Source organism: Argentina silus, assembly GCF_951799395.1.
Source record: "Argentina silus genome assembly, chromosome: 6".
NCBI lineage: Eukaryota > Metazoa > Chordata > Actinopteri > Argentiniformes > Argentinidae > Argentina > Argentina silus.
The window spans coordinates 6,053,233-6,065,183 of NC_139660.1; the positions used below are offsets into that span (position 1 = coordinate 6,053,233).

The following is an 11,951-nucleotide window of genomic DNA, read 5'->3' on the forward strand; positions in this document are numbered from 1 at the left end:
GGCTTATTTACCTCTCCAATGACACAGTAAACAGACCCAGAATCCTCACCTCTCTCTCTGTCTGTCTGTCTGTCTCTCTCCTCCTCAGTCATTATTGCTCTCTTTCTGTCTCTCCCACCGTCTCCCTCCCCTTTCGCCCCCTTTTTCTGTTAAAACAACATACTGAACACTGTCCACAAGTTTCTGTGGATAACATTTCATATCCTAGCACAGATTCCTATCTTAATATCCCTCCCTCTCCATCTCCATGTCTCCCTCTCTTCTCTCTATCCTTCGCTCTCTTTTTTGAGAACAACAAAACACTGTGCACAGGTTTCTGGGGATAACATTTCATACCCTGTCACAGATTAATACATCTCTTTCTACTTCTCTCTTTCTCTCTCTCCCCCCTCTCTCTCTCTCTCTCTATCTCTCTCACCTACTCCCCCCCCCCCTCTCTCTCTCTCTCCCTTTCTCCTCCTCCTCCTCTCCCTCTCATGGAGTTGGTTTAAACCACACCACTGGCACACAATCAATCACACCGATTTACAAACAGGCCAAATCAGAACTCCTCACACTGAGTGTGTTTTGAATCATCCGTGTGCAGCCAGTGAATGTGAGGCTGACAGGGACGCCCCCCCTGCAGTATTGCTGTTCCAACCCCTTAACCTCCACAGCCCCCACTCCCCGTGGCAATTTTCACACAGGCTGGGCTCCATCAGGTTTTGTAATTCAGACGTATTGATTATCCGTACAGCGTCTTGCACCATGACCAAATAACAGCAGGAGGTCCATCTTCAATTAGAAAGAGCTCCTGCAAAAACAAGACCTCCCCAACCACTCTTTTTATTCTGGCAGATGAAAAGGAAAGCATTAGGCAATTACTTTCCTTGCCTATGCATTATAAACTATCTAGGATATATACATAGACAATAGTTTTGAGCTTGTTAGAAATGGCTGTAAATAGTCCACATAAAAACTGGCTTAAATATATAATCTTCTATTATCTACTTTCACCATGTTTACAGAGTAGTCATGCATGTCTTAAAAAGCATTCACTACCCCACCTGAAGAACCTGGCTCTTTGTATTGCATGGTGCTTGGAAACAATTTCGTTCACTGATCAATCACCTGCTTTATTGGTTTTAATTGGCTCCGACCTTGTTTTGATCAATTCGGATGTAGCTTCAGAATCTCTAGCTACACTGCAATGATGACATACGAAATGCAACGTGCTACTAATTAATCAATTTACAAAAGGTTCTAGAAACGTTACATTACATTACCTACATTATTATTTTTACATTAACAGGAAGCATGTCTCGACCTTGCGTGCAGCACTATTTAGGGGAGCCACACCAATGAAAATCAATGGAATATGAAGAGAGAAAATAAACAAAGAACAGGATTGGCATCTAGTGGTAAAAGTATGTAATAGCTGGTAGATTTGCCATTACTGTCGTACAGAGGAGGGCTTCTCCTCTGTTACATTACGGCAATTTGCCCTCAACTCGATAAGCAGACATGGCTTCCTCATTGATTTGCAGCGAAACACAGAGCAGGTAAGAAACGTGTTCTAGAATGGAAATGAAGGCAGATGAAGATGTATTTCGCTGTCACATTTTGTGATCTCATGTCATGTGATTGTTGTGTCCGTTAAAAAGGAAATAGCCCCATGTGTCTTGTGTAAACACGAGCTATCTCACCGGCATGGTCAGATCCAGTACATGTATAGTAGGCAGGTCAAACCCGTTTTTATGATTTCTGGGAAATAACATTTAAACTGTAAAACCATGATATATATTTTGGTATTTAGCAATAGAATTTGCATCAATAAAGAAATATAAATCTCAAACTCACTCTAAAACGACCGTTTACATCCTTAAAATAATGATTTTGATTTCACTTTTCGCCACTATATCACTATACAGAATAGTTACAGTAGATAGCTAACTGATGTTCCAATGGGTTCTTACAGAGTGAGCTCGGTTCTCAACAGAGATGTCAAGCAATTCGGGAAGAAGTACATGTTTGACCATAATGAAGAGACGTGCTGGAACTCAGACCAGGTACCTGCCAATGAAACAGTAATATGACTTCTTTGGTCAAGAATCATACCGCACACACCACCTATTTCTTTTGGTTTTCCACTACATCATCACTTATAACACCATTGTTTATTTTTTACAGGGTGATTCTCAGTGGGTTACTATGGAGTTCCCACAACCTGTCAAAGTCTCTGAATTAAGGGTGCAGTTCCAAGGGGGCTTTTCAGGAAAATCATGCAGACTAGAAGGTATAGTAACTATTGATCCTAATTGAAACTTTATACACACCCACTGTCCTAACATATTTACTGGCCTAGATCAGGCTATGTGTCTCTCTTTTTGGTCCATGCATCACCTCAATGTAAATGCTGCTCTATTTGAGGCTTCTCTATCTTCTCTATCTTACATAGATAGACTAAAAGTAAAACACAGTTGTGTTCTATCTGTTTTTCGCTGTTCTCCATCAGGTGATGTAGTCCGGGTGCCACCAAGTGCACTATTTCCCCCCAAGTTGCATATCAAAATAAAAGTATTCTGCAAGACTGGCTGTCAATATTCTAACAACTTGTGATGTCAAAAAGTCTTATTTCGACATGCAACAGAGGGGGATGGGTGCGCTTGGCATGAGCCGGCACCCAGAATACACCACTCAATGGGGAAAACGTATAAAACATAACTTCTGGTGAGTTTTAACTTTATTTCAACTGTCTGCAAGAAGGAACCACACAACAAAGAAGTAGGATACCGTGAAGCAGGTTTTTATTCAGCATATTTGTGCAGCTCATGTTTTTCACTTTCAGTCTGAGAGGGAGGGAGGGAGGGAGGGAGAGGGAGAGAGAGGGAGAGAGGGAGAGAGAGGGAGAGTGGGAGAGAGAGAACGAGGGAGAGAGAGGGGGGGAGAGAGAGGAGGTGAGAGAGAGGTAGAGGGAGAGAGAGAGACTTGCATTTGCATCTAAATATATAATATTGATTAATGACACATACTACTATCAAAACATGATCCATTAGTAATGTCTGCTTATTCCTCAGGATGCCTGAAAGATGGAGACCCTGCCAAAATCAGTGATTTCTACCCAGAAGACAACAACTCACTTCAGATATCCTTCATTATAGAATAGACAGCAGTGTCTTCAGAGCAACATCTCTGGCTACTCAAGCACCACTCAGTTCATTGTATTTCTCTTTCGTATAAAGATGTTGCCCTTACCAGTGATGTATTTCTATGTCTCAATACAGCAATCTTAGCTTGTCCTTAGATGGATCTGATACTATAGTTCAATCCCCACAGTATTGTTGAAACCAGTGCAGTATCTGGTTCTCCTCAGGGTATATATGGTAATGGTAGCCTACACATACTGTCAAACATACTGCTTTCAAACAATATTTTCATGGTCACTTCTGTCATTACTGCCCTGCTTATCTAATCCTTAACTACACACCCACAGCTTTCCCATTCAGGAGGCCCCCATGGTACACAAACTAAAAATAGTCTTTGAGAACAGTGCCGACTTTTTCGGGAGAATTATTGTTTATTCCTTGGAAGTCCTGGGGGAGAGAGGTTTGTGACGTTGTTGTCCCTGCCCGAGTGAGAGAGAGAGGGACCTCTAAAGCATGAGAGGGTGCTGTGGCACTGAAGAACATGAGCCCTGTCGTCGCCCACCACCCAACTGATGTGATTGAGAACCTATCATGCCTTTTTTGGTGGGGAGATTTTTCCGTTGGTCACCTGCTTTCGTCACAAAAAGGAGGGAAAACTCAAGGACTTGGCTCAGATTTCGACTTTTTATTGCAGCTTTCATATGAAATGGTCGAACAGTTTTTCTATGTACATAATGTGTGCCTTACAGTTGATATGCCATTCCAAATTAAAATAGGAACATTACAATTTTGAACTCACGCCTGTTCACAATCCATTGGTGCTTTACATCAAGCAAAAGAAAAATGTGTCTTTTGCAAAATGATATTGCTTGTTTTACAATGCTTCACCCTTATGTACACTAACCCTACTCCAGTTAGTGAGATAAGAACATATCATATATGTTACATAACATAACATAGACATCATAAACATAGTAGGAAAATATAATTACAAAATATATCATTACAAAAGATAAAAAATTCCCTAAATATACAGTTGAAAACATGTTGAGTAAATATACAAGAAGGGAACACATCCAACGTCGGAGCCACCAACTTCTAATTGTCTTTTTATGTTCAGCCACGAACCATCAACTGGTAGAGACTTCTGTGTATGAGACTGTCTTCTCCAAAAACCCTCATATCTTGCTTGATTTTTGTTTGAGGAGTTTCAGAATATGATCCTCTAACACTTTCTGAACTGAAAAAAGAAAATAACACGATTTATAATGCTGTGCTTTTCTCATTAATTGTACCAGCCCTTTAATGACTTTTGGCTACCAAAATACTGTGGTTTATTTCCAAGAACAGATCAAATCAGGTATTTACCTTTTTTGTGTCCAAGAGCGACAGCCAGAGCCATTGGGCTATATCCAGACTCAGCTTCAACAGTCAGGTCTGCACCTTTTACTGAGATAAAATTGCATGACTATGATATTAGTCTAGTGAGTCTCACTGATTGATGACATTTGATTGAGGAGATTCTTCAAAGCCACTTTGAGAGAAGCTCATTGTGTTGAACTGAGTGCAAACACATGAAGTGGCGTTACGTACCTAGGAGGGCCTCCACACATTTTACATGGTTCCCTCGTACAGCGTATAGGAGAGGAGTCCCACCATTCTTGCATGCAAAAGAAAGATATCCAACAAATGAAATCACCCAGCAACACTGTGAATAATGGATTAATGTGCATTCATTAATTGTGTGTGTGTCTGTGTCAATGAGTTCAATGGCTTTTGATTCACTGTGACTCAATAACATCGTAAAAGGAAGCAATACGCAGAGAATTCTAATGTTACCCAGTCATAAGCATCAATGTCTACTTCACGTTCAAGGAGAAGTTTGACAATGTCAACGTAGCCTCCAGAGCTAGCCAGGGTCAAGGCACTCTCTCTCTCCCATGCTATAGTTCTTGGATCTGCCCCCTGTGACACACCAACACACAAGGACATCGCAGACACATTATAGACAACTGTCACTTTGTATGACCAACTATTTAATTGTGTCTCTCTTAGAAGTGTCCAGCTATGATCCTGGCGAGCTACAGAATGTGAATACTATTTTTCTAGCCCATCACTAACTTACCTAATTCAACAAATTATTGATGATTGATCAGCTTAATCAGGTATGTTAGTGCTGGGCTGGTAACAAAGCCGTACACCCTGTAGCTCTCTCTGGACCAGAGTTGTAAACCCTTCGTCTAGGCCTAGTGATCTTCTCCCACTGACCTTCTCCAGGAGAAAGTCCACCACTGCTTTCTCTCCGAATGCTGCCGCCCAGATGAGAGGAGTGAAGCCTCGTTCGTCCTGGCTGTTCAATAGCGAACTGTCTGCAAGACAAATCATCATTATAGTCTGTATAAGACACAGTGCACAGACCTACTCTGGATGTACACATGTTTTTTACGCATGCTGTAGCAGCTGCATGTAGCATGTTTGTATTGTTTGTGAATGTGTATGTATGTCATGTAGTAAGCCTGTAAGATTTCACTTTTAGTGTCAATTAACCAATTAAGTTAACTGACCAATTAACCATTGGTCAGTGGAATCACTCCTCACCTTTACTCAATTGTGTAGCCACCTGGGACACCTCTCCCTGGGCTGCTAGCTGGTGAACAGACAGAACTGAAGAGAGATTAGAATCAAAAGGTCAGTGTTGTGTGCAGGTACATAAATTAGCTTTGTAGTCAAAGCTTTTTAGGTCATCAACTTGGAATCATTCCTGAATTGCAAAGCATTCATTGAAGTGATGTTGTCTGTAAAAAATAAAATAAAATAAAAAGTAACACACACAACAGTATTAAAGGTATGTTTTTCCCTGAACAAAGAGTGGGCTGTGTTCTCAGCCAACCTGACCATCTAATGTTGCCGGTCTGACCGTGATCCCATTCCCACGCTGCTTGTTGGTGAGAGCGGTGGGGTATTTCAGTAAACTCTCCTCCTCACCCACATCCATGTTCACTGCAGTCAGCATCACAACTGGTAGCAGGAAACAAGTAAAAGATTTCATCATATGCAATAGTGCTTTAGATATTGGCATACCTAAACACTATCATTTCAGAATTGACTGCATGCAAACTCTGCAATAGGGTGACCCTGCATTTTACTATAAGTGTGAATACTGTATGATCAATTCTCAAGCTGCCATGGCTGGCGTTGCACCTATTAAACGTATTACACTTGCAAGCAGAGACAGCAGAGGAGCCTCGTGTTTATACTCATGTGCCATACCATTTAACCTCTCTTCCCTGGGATCTGGAGGACATGATGAAGTTGACTCAAATAGGCCATCTGCAAGCTGCGGTATCTCATCACCGTTGTTGTCCTCCATTGCCACCTTTGTCAAAAACAAATAACATGTTATGGTAATAAGAATATGATAGAGAGTTAGGCACACTTACTGTATCATCTTATTATCACATTTTCTTGGGAATATAGTCATATATTGTTGTTAGTCATATACCCAGGCTAATTGTAGCAACGTTACAGTTGGATGCTAATGGTCTGCCGTTCAGCCTCTCATTTCATTCAAATTAAATTAAAATGTTGTGCCTTAGCTGCATCTAAAAATTAGTCTGTACAGTGCAACACATTATGAACAACAAGACATGGAGAATGATTACCTCGAATTGTAAGCACTAGTTACTTTACATTCGTCAAAATTCAGTATAGTAGTATCGAATGAAGCAAACATCAATGTTTTATTTCTTTCTCTAACTTCCTGATGTCAAAACTGAAAGTAAATGCAATGCATAGACAAAGCAAATATCCAGGAACTATTTTTGAGACTATTGTTTAACCCGGAATGTTTTTGTCGGGCACATAACACGGGAGCCATATCGTAGCCAAACTGTCACAGTTCGCTATTTTAAGGTTTGGACTATATTCTGACTGTTTCAATATAACACCATACACATCGTTCGTATGATATGGAGGACCAGGAGATGCAGCTGAAAGTCAAACGAGGTAGTGAGCTGATAAGTGAATATTTAACCGTTTCTGCTCGCTAGCTAAGCTAACATAAACTGTCATCTGGCTGTCATCGCTGGCTAATCTTTTCTTTGTATCATTGCAATTAGCTATCTAGCTATGTAGTCTGTTAACCGACTGTATGTTTTTCTCTGCAGTGACTGACAAATTCACCGAGAGCATGTACGTGTTGGCGAACGAACCATCTGTGGCCCTTTATCGACTCCAAGAGCACGTCAGAAGGTCGCTGCCAGAGCTTGTGCAACACAAAGTAAGTTATCTAAGAACAAACAGTTGCCTACTTGCAAAAATCATAATCATAATAATAATCAATATCTCCCATATAAACCAAGTTGAGCCGTCAGTCATTCTCTCCCAGTTTCCTAGCTGCATAATCCAGCCACCAGTTTCCATGCCTACTATACTGACTAGATGTTTCTATTGAATCAGAAATTGCTCTGGGCCCTAGTGCCTGGGGAGCTCTGGAAATAAATGTGTTGTAGTGTCCAAACGATTGACATGCCTCCAAACTAAAACATCAGAGATGTGTACTCACTCTATGATGTTGCTGTCATGATATTCTTTCATGACTCACTTAGAATATGATGAATAGGCCAAAATATGTACATTTTGCCCTTGTTTCACATCTCTCCCAGACCGACATGCAGAGCTGGGAGGAGCAAAGCCAAGGAGCAATCTACACTGTGGAATATGCATGCAGGTAAAGCATGGTTGATTCTGATTTTGTTCTACACATTGTTGATTGGTCACTCCAGGTCTGCTGTGTTGACACATATATTGGTCTGGTTTGTTTCCAGTGCGGTGAAAAGCATGACCAACAGCAGTCTGTACTTCAAAAGCATAGATGGTCTGCTCCGGCAAGCCATCAGCATGAAGGAACAGATCAGCACCTCCCAAGGACGCAGGTAGGAGGCAGTAAAGAGCCAATTCTCTCCCTCCTCTGATACACTAACTTGACAATTTGCACCTTTTAATTTACCTGATTGTCCACAAACACCATTCATCACTACTGAGGAGGTGATTAAGACGAACAAATGTATGGGGAAAGCATCCGAAAGTGTCATATTCTATTTTGTTAATTTTTTCATTCCTCCTTTGAATTATTGTTTGCAACTATTTTCATGAAATTATGTTTCTGCGATCCCATTAGCAAATCCATGTATTGACTGGTTAGAAAACCAATACATTTCAATTTACCACACATACTCTCATTGATTCAGAGCTTCTCTTTGTTATTGGTTTAGCTAATGGGATTCGCAGTTTTATGTTGTTTTTTTTCCATCTCCTTATTTCCCCTCCATTGGCACATTCGTGCACTCCAGTTTATGTGACATGAACCCCTCTCCCAGTCCCCTTGCCTCTCCACCAGCACCACATCCCCCAACCACTTCCTCATGACCTCTGGAAAGCACTGTCCATTGCCCAAGGTTAGTAGTTCCTCAGACATGACTTCTTAAGCTATACTTAGGCATAAGGACTCTTCTTGAACTCACTTGAAAATCAGGAGAGACGCTCTCTAGAATTAGGCAGAATATGTTGTTGGTTAACTTCAATGTATGTTCTACAGATCTTTTTTGACCTGTTTCTGGGCAGGATATTTTCTTTTCAGAAAGGCCATACATGAAAGTGTTTTTTAAAAAATATCTTTATTCAAAGTTGTTATAAACATTGTTTTACAGTGTGCGGTCAGACTAGACACTAACGTTTATCTACACATTGTGTAATTTAGTTTTGGCAATATATTTCATAGACCACTCTTGATCTTTACCAGACACTTTTGAAAATCAAAGCACTTATTGATAACTTTTAAAATCATATAATCACTTTAGCAACTATCCCACTGGCTGTCGTCGCACACATTTTCTATTGGAATAACTAAACATTCTACAGAACATTTCATAGTGACATTAAAGGATGGGTTTTCTATGTAAAGAAAAAAAAAAAAAAACTCAATACAAAGGCAATGTCTGTGTGAACACTGAGTTTCAATTTGAGTACCGTATGTGACAGTTCTATGATGGTATTGATTTGACAATTATTTAAGCAGCCATACAATCATCAAACTACCCATCCATAGAGTCCGACCTCTGTGCTGCCCTTCTGTACAGCTCAGGGCACAGACAGTCACACAAGAGTAGAGTCTTTACTGGAAGCCCCTGACTTACGAGCCAGAACACTCCTCATCTCGTTGTTGATTCCATTCCAGGGTTTAGACTGGGCCTGCAGCAGGCCTGACTCTGTCGACAGGGTCCTATGCATTCTAGAACCACTCCCACCACTACTGTAGGCCTCCTTGTCACTGGTGTGGCTCTGTGGCCCACTGGGTAGGGAGTACTGGCGGTGCTGCTTGGGGTCAGTGCAGGGTGGATAGGAGAACTGACGGTGCATGTGGTGGGACTGGCTCCGTTGTCTCCGGGCTTTGTCCCCGGTGTTGTGTTCGCAGGGGTGGGGGCCGGGGATGCTGCCTCGGTGCTCGTTCTGGTAGAGGGTGTCGGGGTACTCGCTGCTGCGGTAGTGTCTGCTGGAGCGAGCGGCTTTGACCAGGGAGTGAGTCACGATCACCAGTAGGATCAGGATACCTGAGGACAGGACGCAGGTGCTGGCGATGCCTGTCTCTATCTCAAACACCAGGAGCATGTAGATGGACATGGCTGCAGTGGAGATAGAGGATGGAGAGAAAGAAACAGATACACACTACGCTTTATATACTTTATTTTAAAGATGACATTCATTTGAGGTTGATATATTTTACAGTGTTTTCTCAAATTGTGTGTGTGTGTGTGTGTGTGTGTGTGTGTGTGTGTGTGTGTGTGTGTGTGTGTGTGTGTGTGTGTGTGTGTGTGTGTGTGTGTGTGTAGGAGAAGAACCATGGACCCAGGCATGCTAAAGGAAGGTGGAGAGAAGCACAGCTCTGGGATGTGATGCTGCAGGCCTGCTGCAGTGTCTGCCTCTGTTCCCTCTGAAAGGGAGATGTGGAGGGGTCAGAGGGTCAGCCCTCCTCCATCACAATGGAACACTGCCCCCCGCCACACACACACACACAGCAAGGCAGGCACTCACTGGAATGGAAAGCCACCGCTCTGCCAGGTTCTGCATTAAGACACTTCAGTAATGGAAGTTGGTCAAAGACTGCATTGTTCTTTGTCTCGTGCATCAATCAGCTGGACGGACTATGAAAGCAAGCAGTGACTTTTGCCTCTGCTGCGAATGGACCGTATACTCTGGAGTTGTCTTTCTAGGACCATAATGTTTCGTTATGTACAAGCACTCAATTGTTTTGTCTGTGACTGAGCTGGTGTAATGATTAATGGGTTTATCTGCTCTAGCTGATTTAAAAGTGCTTTCAGGTGCAGATATGCTTTGTTACTCACCTTTCCATGTACTAAATTCTTCTGTATAAAATGTGTTGAATTTCATTGAGAAATTGTAATGAGATCAGAAGTCAAAAGACCAGTTGCATGTCCACTTATGTATGATAGGCCGTTCAAACTTACCTGCCAGGTATACTGAAACACCAAGGCAAAATAGTCCAACTGCCACATGTCGAACAGCTCTGCTGTCCACTAGGAACCAGTCTGCTCTATGGAAGGAAATGGAGATATTATAGTAATCATTCAGTGCCAATGATGATAAACTCATACTGCATTTGCTAATTGACTTGATTGCTCCATTAATTGATTACTATTTATTGGGTCAAAAAATAAGAAATGTTGATTATGTTCAAGTTGAAATTAGGCCTTTCATCCAGCAATTTTCTCTTCTGATGTCAGCTGCATTATGTATAACTTGTATGTTCAAAATAAATGTTTCGTTAATGTTTTAAATAGAATGAATGTGGTTTGGCCTTACTCTGCACTAGTGGAATGTCTTCCCCTGGCAGGAGCTGTAAACTAAGTCCTGAAGCGCTCTGGCAAATTTCTAAACCAACGTGGGAAAGAGCCAACTAGTGGCCGTGCGCTGGGTGCATAATGAGAGAATGCTATTGTTTGTAAGGGATTCATACGGGGTTTAGAGGTGGGGGTCGAGCAGCTAACGGTGCAGTTCAGTCTGCACCCGGCACTTTGAACTGAGTTATGAACTTGTTTTATTTATTGAGTAGCAGCATATTAAATGTGCCCCTACACGTGTGTCTATGGCACAGTTACATGTGGCTTTAAAGCACATTATGACATTACATTGCAAAAAGGGAAATGGCAGGTGGATTAAATAAAATGATGTGTAGCCTAGCCTAATCTATCCTGGGCTACAACTAAAGGGAGCCATACAGGTTCCATGCCGATGGATATACCTTTCCGTGTCTTCCTCTCCTCTGCATATCTCGGTTGTGAAGTAGCTGTGGAGAAGGCACACCACGACCGAGCTCAAATTGAGCGTGAGGGAGAGAGCAGAAAGCACTGTAGACACTGGCATCAGCACTGCCCAAACATGAGTTGGCACGATGGACGGAGGGGGAGATTCCTTCACAGCGGTCTGTTGTGACTGGAGCTGAAAAATCAAAATGACCGACAGCAGGGACATAATCGCAGATAGGATCCCTAATAAAGACAAAACCATCAGAGATCGCTGGCTGTAGGTGTACGTCATGTTTGGGCAGTAAATCAACGACGAAGGGGCGCTTGTCTTCTTTGGAAAAAGTTATCCTCTCGGTTGGAATCCACTTTATCCACCTTCTCTCTTTTGCCAAATTTCAATCCGCTATATACGGTCGTTGTAGCCTAAACTTTAGAAAACATTTTGCGATTGGAATCTTGGGATTGTGTCCCATTCAGATCATGGAATTTGCGCGTTATTTGCGTG

General features: G+C 41.9%; 4 protein-coding genes across 6 annotated transcripts; 2 read left to right on the plus strand and 2 right to left on the minus strand.

Moving 5' to 3' along the window:
- The first annotated feature begins 1,484 nt into the window (after positions 1-1,484).
- Positions 1,485-3,653, plus strand: nr2c2ap (nuclear receptor 2C2-associated protein). 2 transcript variants are annotated; one of them, XM_083671169.1, is made up of 5 exons: positions 1,485-1,541; positions 1,958-2,048; positions 2,170-2,275; positions 3,057-3,124; positions 3,471-3,653. In XM_083671169.1, the coding sequence occupies exons 1-5, from the start codon at positions 1,504-1,506 to the stop codon at positions 3,591-3,593; spliced, it is 426 nt and encodes a 141-aa protein (XP_083527295.1). In that variant the 5' UTR covers positions 1,485-1,503; the 3' UTR covers positions 3,594-3,653. The 2 variants fall into 2 exon arrangements, with proteins under 2 accessions (XP_083527295.1, XP_083527296.1); XM_083671170.1 differs by having other exon boundaries at positions 2,182-2,275.
- A 142-nt stretch (positions 3,654-3,795) lies between these two features.
- rfxank (regulatory factor X-associated ankyrin-containing protein) lies at positions 3,796-6,909 on the minus strand. 2 transcript variants are annotated; one of them, XR_014554245.1, is made up of 9 exons: positions 6,788-6,909; positions 6,396-6,501; positions 6,021-6,143; positions 5,724-5,789; positions 5,394-5,494; positions 4,965-5,090; positions 4,719-4,785; positions 4,494-4,593; positions 3,796-4,365 (listed from the first exon to the last, which is right to left on the minus strand). XR_014554245.1 is itself a non-coding variant. In XM_083671168.1 (9 exons), the coding sequence occupies exons 2-9, from the start codon at positions 6,493-6,495 to the stop codon at positions 4,304-4,306; spliced, it is 726 nt and encodes a 241-aa protein (XP_083527294.1). In that variant the 5' UTR covers positions 6,496-6,501; positions 6,788-6,909; the 3' UTR covers positions 3,796-4,303. The 2 variants fall into 2 exon arrangements, 1 of the variants encoding a protein (XP_083527294.1); XM_083671168.1 differs by having other exon boundaries at positions 4,494-4,574.
- An 87-nt stretch (positions 6,910-6,996) lies between these two features.
- On the plus strand, positions 6,997-10,586 carry borcs8 (BLOC-1 related complex subunit 8). The gene is made up of 6 exons (XM_083671806.1): positions 6,997-7,130; positions 7,292-7,404; positions 7,790-7,854; positions 7,952-8,059; positions 8,477-8,581; positions 10,013-10,586. The coding sequence occupies exons 1-5, from the start codon at positions 7,094-7,096 to the stop codon at positions 8,550-8,552; spliced, it is 399 nt and encodes a 132-aa protein (XP_083527932.1). The 5' UTR covers positions 6,997-7,093; the 3' UTR covers positions 8,553-8,581; positions 10,013-10,586.
- On the minus strand, positions 8,795-11,738 carry tmem221 (transmembrane protein 221; the record flags this gene model as incomplete). The annotated part of the gene is made up of 3 exons (XM_083671805.1): positions 8,795-9,805; positions 10,649-10,734; positions 11,443-11,738. The coding sequence occupies 3 exons, from the start codon at positions 11,736-11,738 to the stop codon at positions 9,279-9,281; spliced, it is 909 nt and encodes a 302-aa protein (XP_083527931.1). The 3' UTR covers positions 8,795-9,278.
- Between the last annotated feature and the right edge of the window lie 213 nt (positions 11,739-11,951).

Coding starts and splice junctions, on each gene's coding strand:
- nr2c2ap (XM_083671169.1), top strand. CDS start 1,504: ATGGCTTCCTCATTGATTTGCAGCGAAACACAGAGCAG. Junction 1,542..1,957: donor TGCAGCGAAACACAGAGCAG/GTAAGAAACGTG, acceptor GGGTTCTTACAG/AGTGAGCTCGGTTCTCAACA. Junction 2,276..3,056: donor AAAATCATGCAGACTAGAAG/GTATAGTAACTA, acceptor CTTATTCCTCAG/GATGCCTGAAAGATGGAGAC.
- rfxank (XM_083671168.1), bottom strand. CDS start 6,495: ATGGAGGACAACAACGGTGATGAGATACCGCAGCTTGCAGATGGCCTA. Junction 6,144..6,395: donor CAGGGAAGAGAGGTTAAATG/GTATGGCACATG, acceptor TCCTGCTACCAG/TTGTGATGCTGACTGCAGTG. Junction 5,495..5,723: donor GGCTACACAATTGAGTAAAG/GTGAGGAGTGAT, acceptor TTTGTCTTGCAG/ACAGTTCGCTATTGAACAGC.
- borcs8 (XM_083671806.1), top strand. CDS start 7,094: ATGGAGGACCAGGAGATGCAGCTGAAAGTCAAACGAG. Junction 7,131..7,291: donor GCAGCTGAAAGTCAAACGAG/GTAGTGAGCTGA, acceptor TTTTCTCTGCAG/TGACTGACAAATTCACCGAG. Junction 7,405..7,789: donor CAGAGCTTGTGCAACACAAA/GTAAGTTATCTA, acceptor CATCTCTCCCAG/ACCGACATGCAGAGCTGGGA.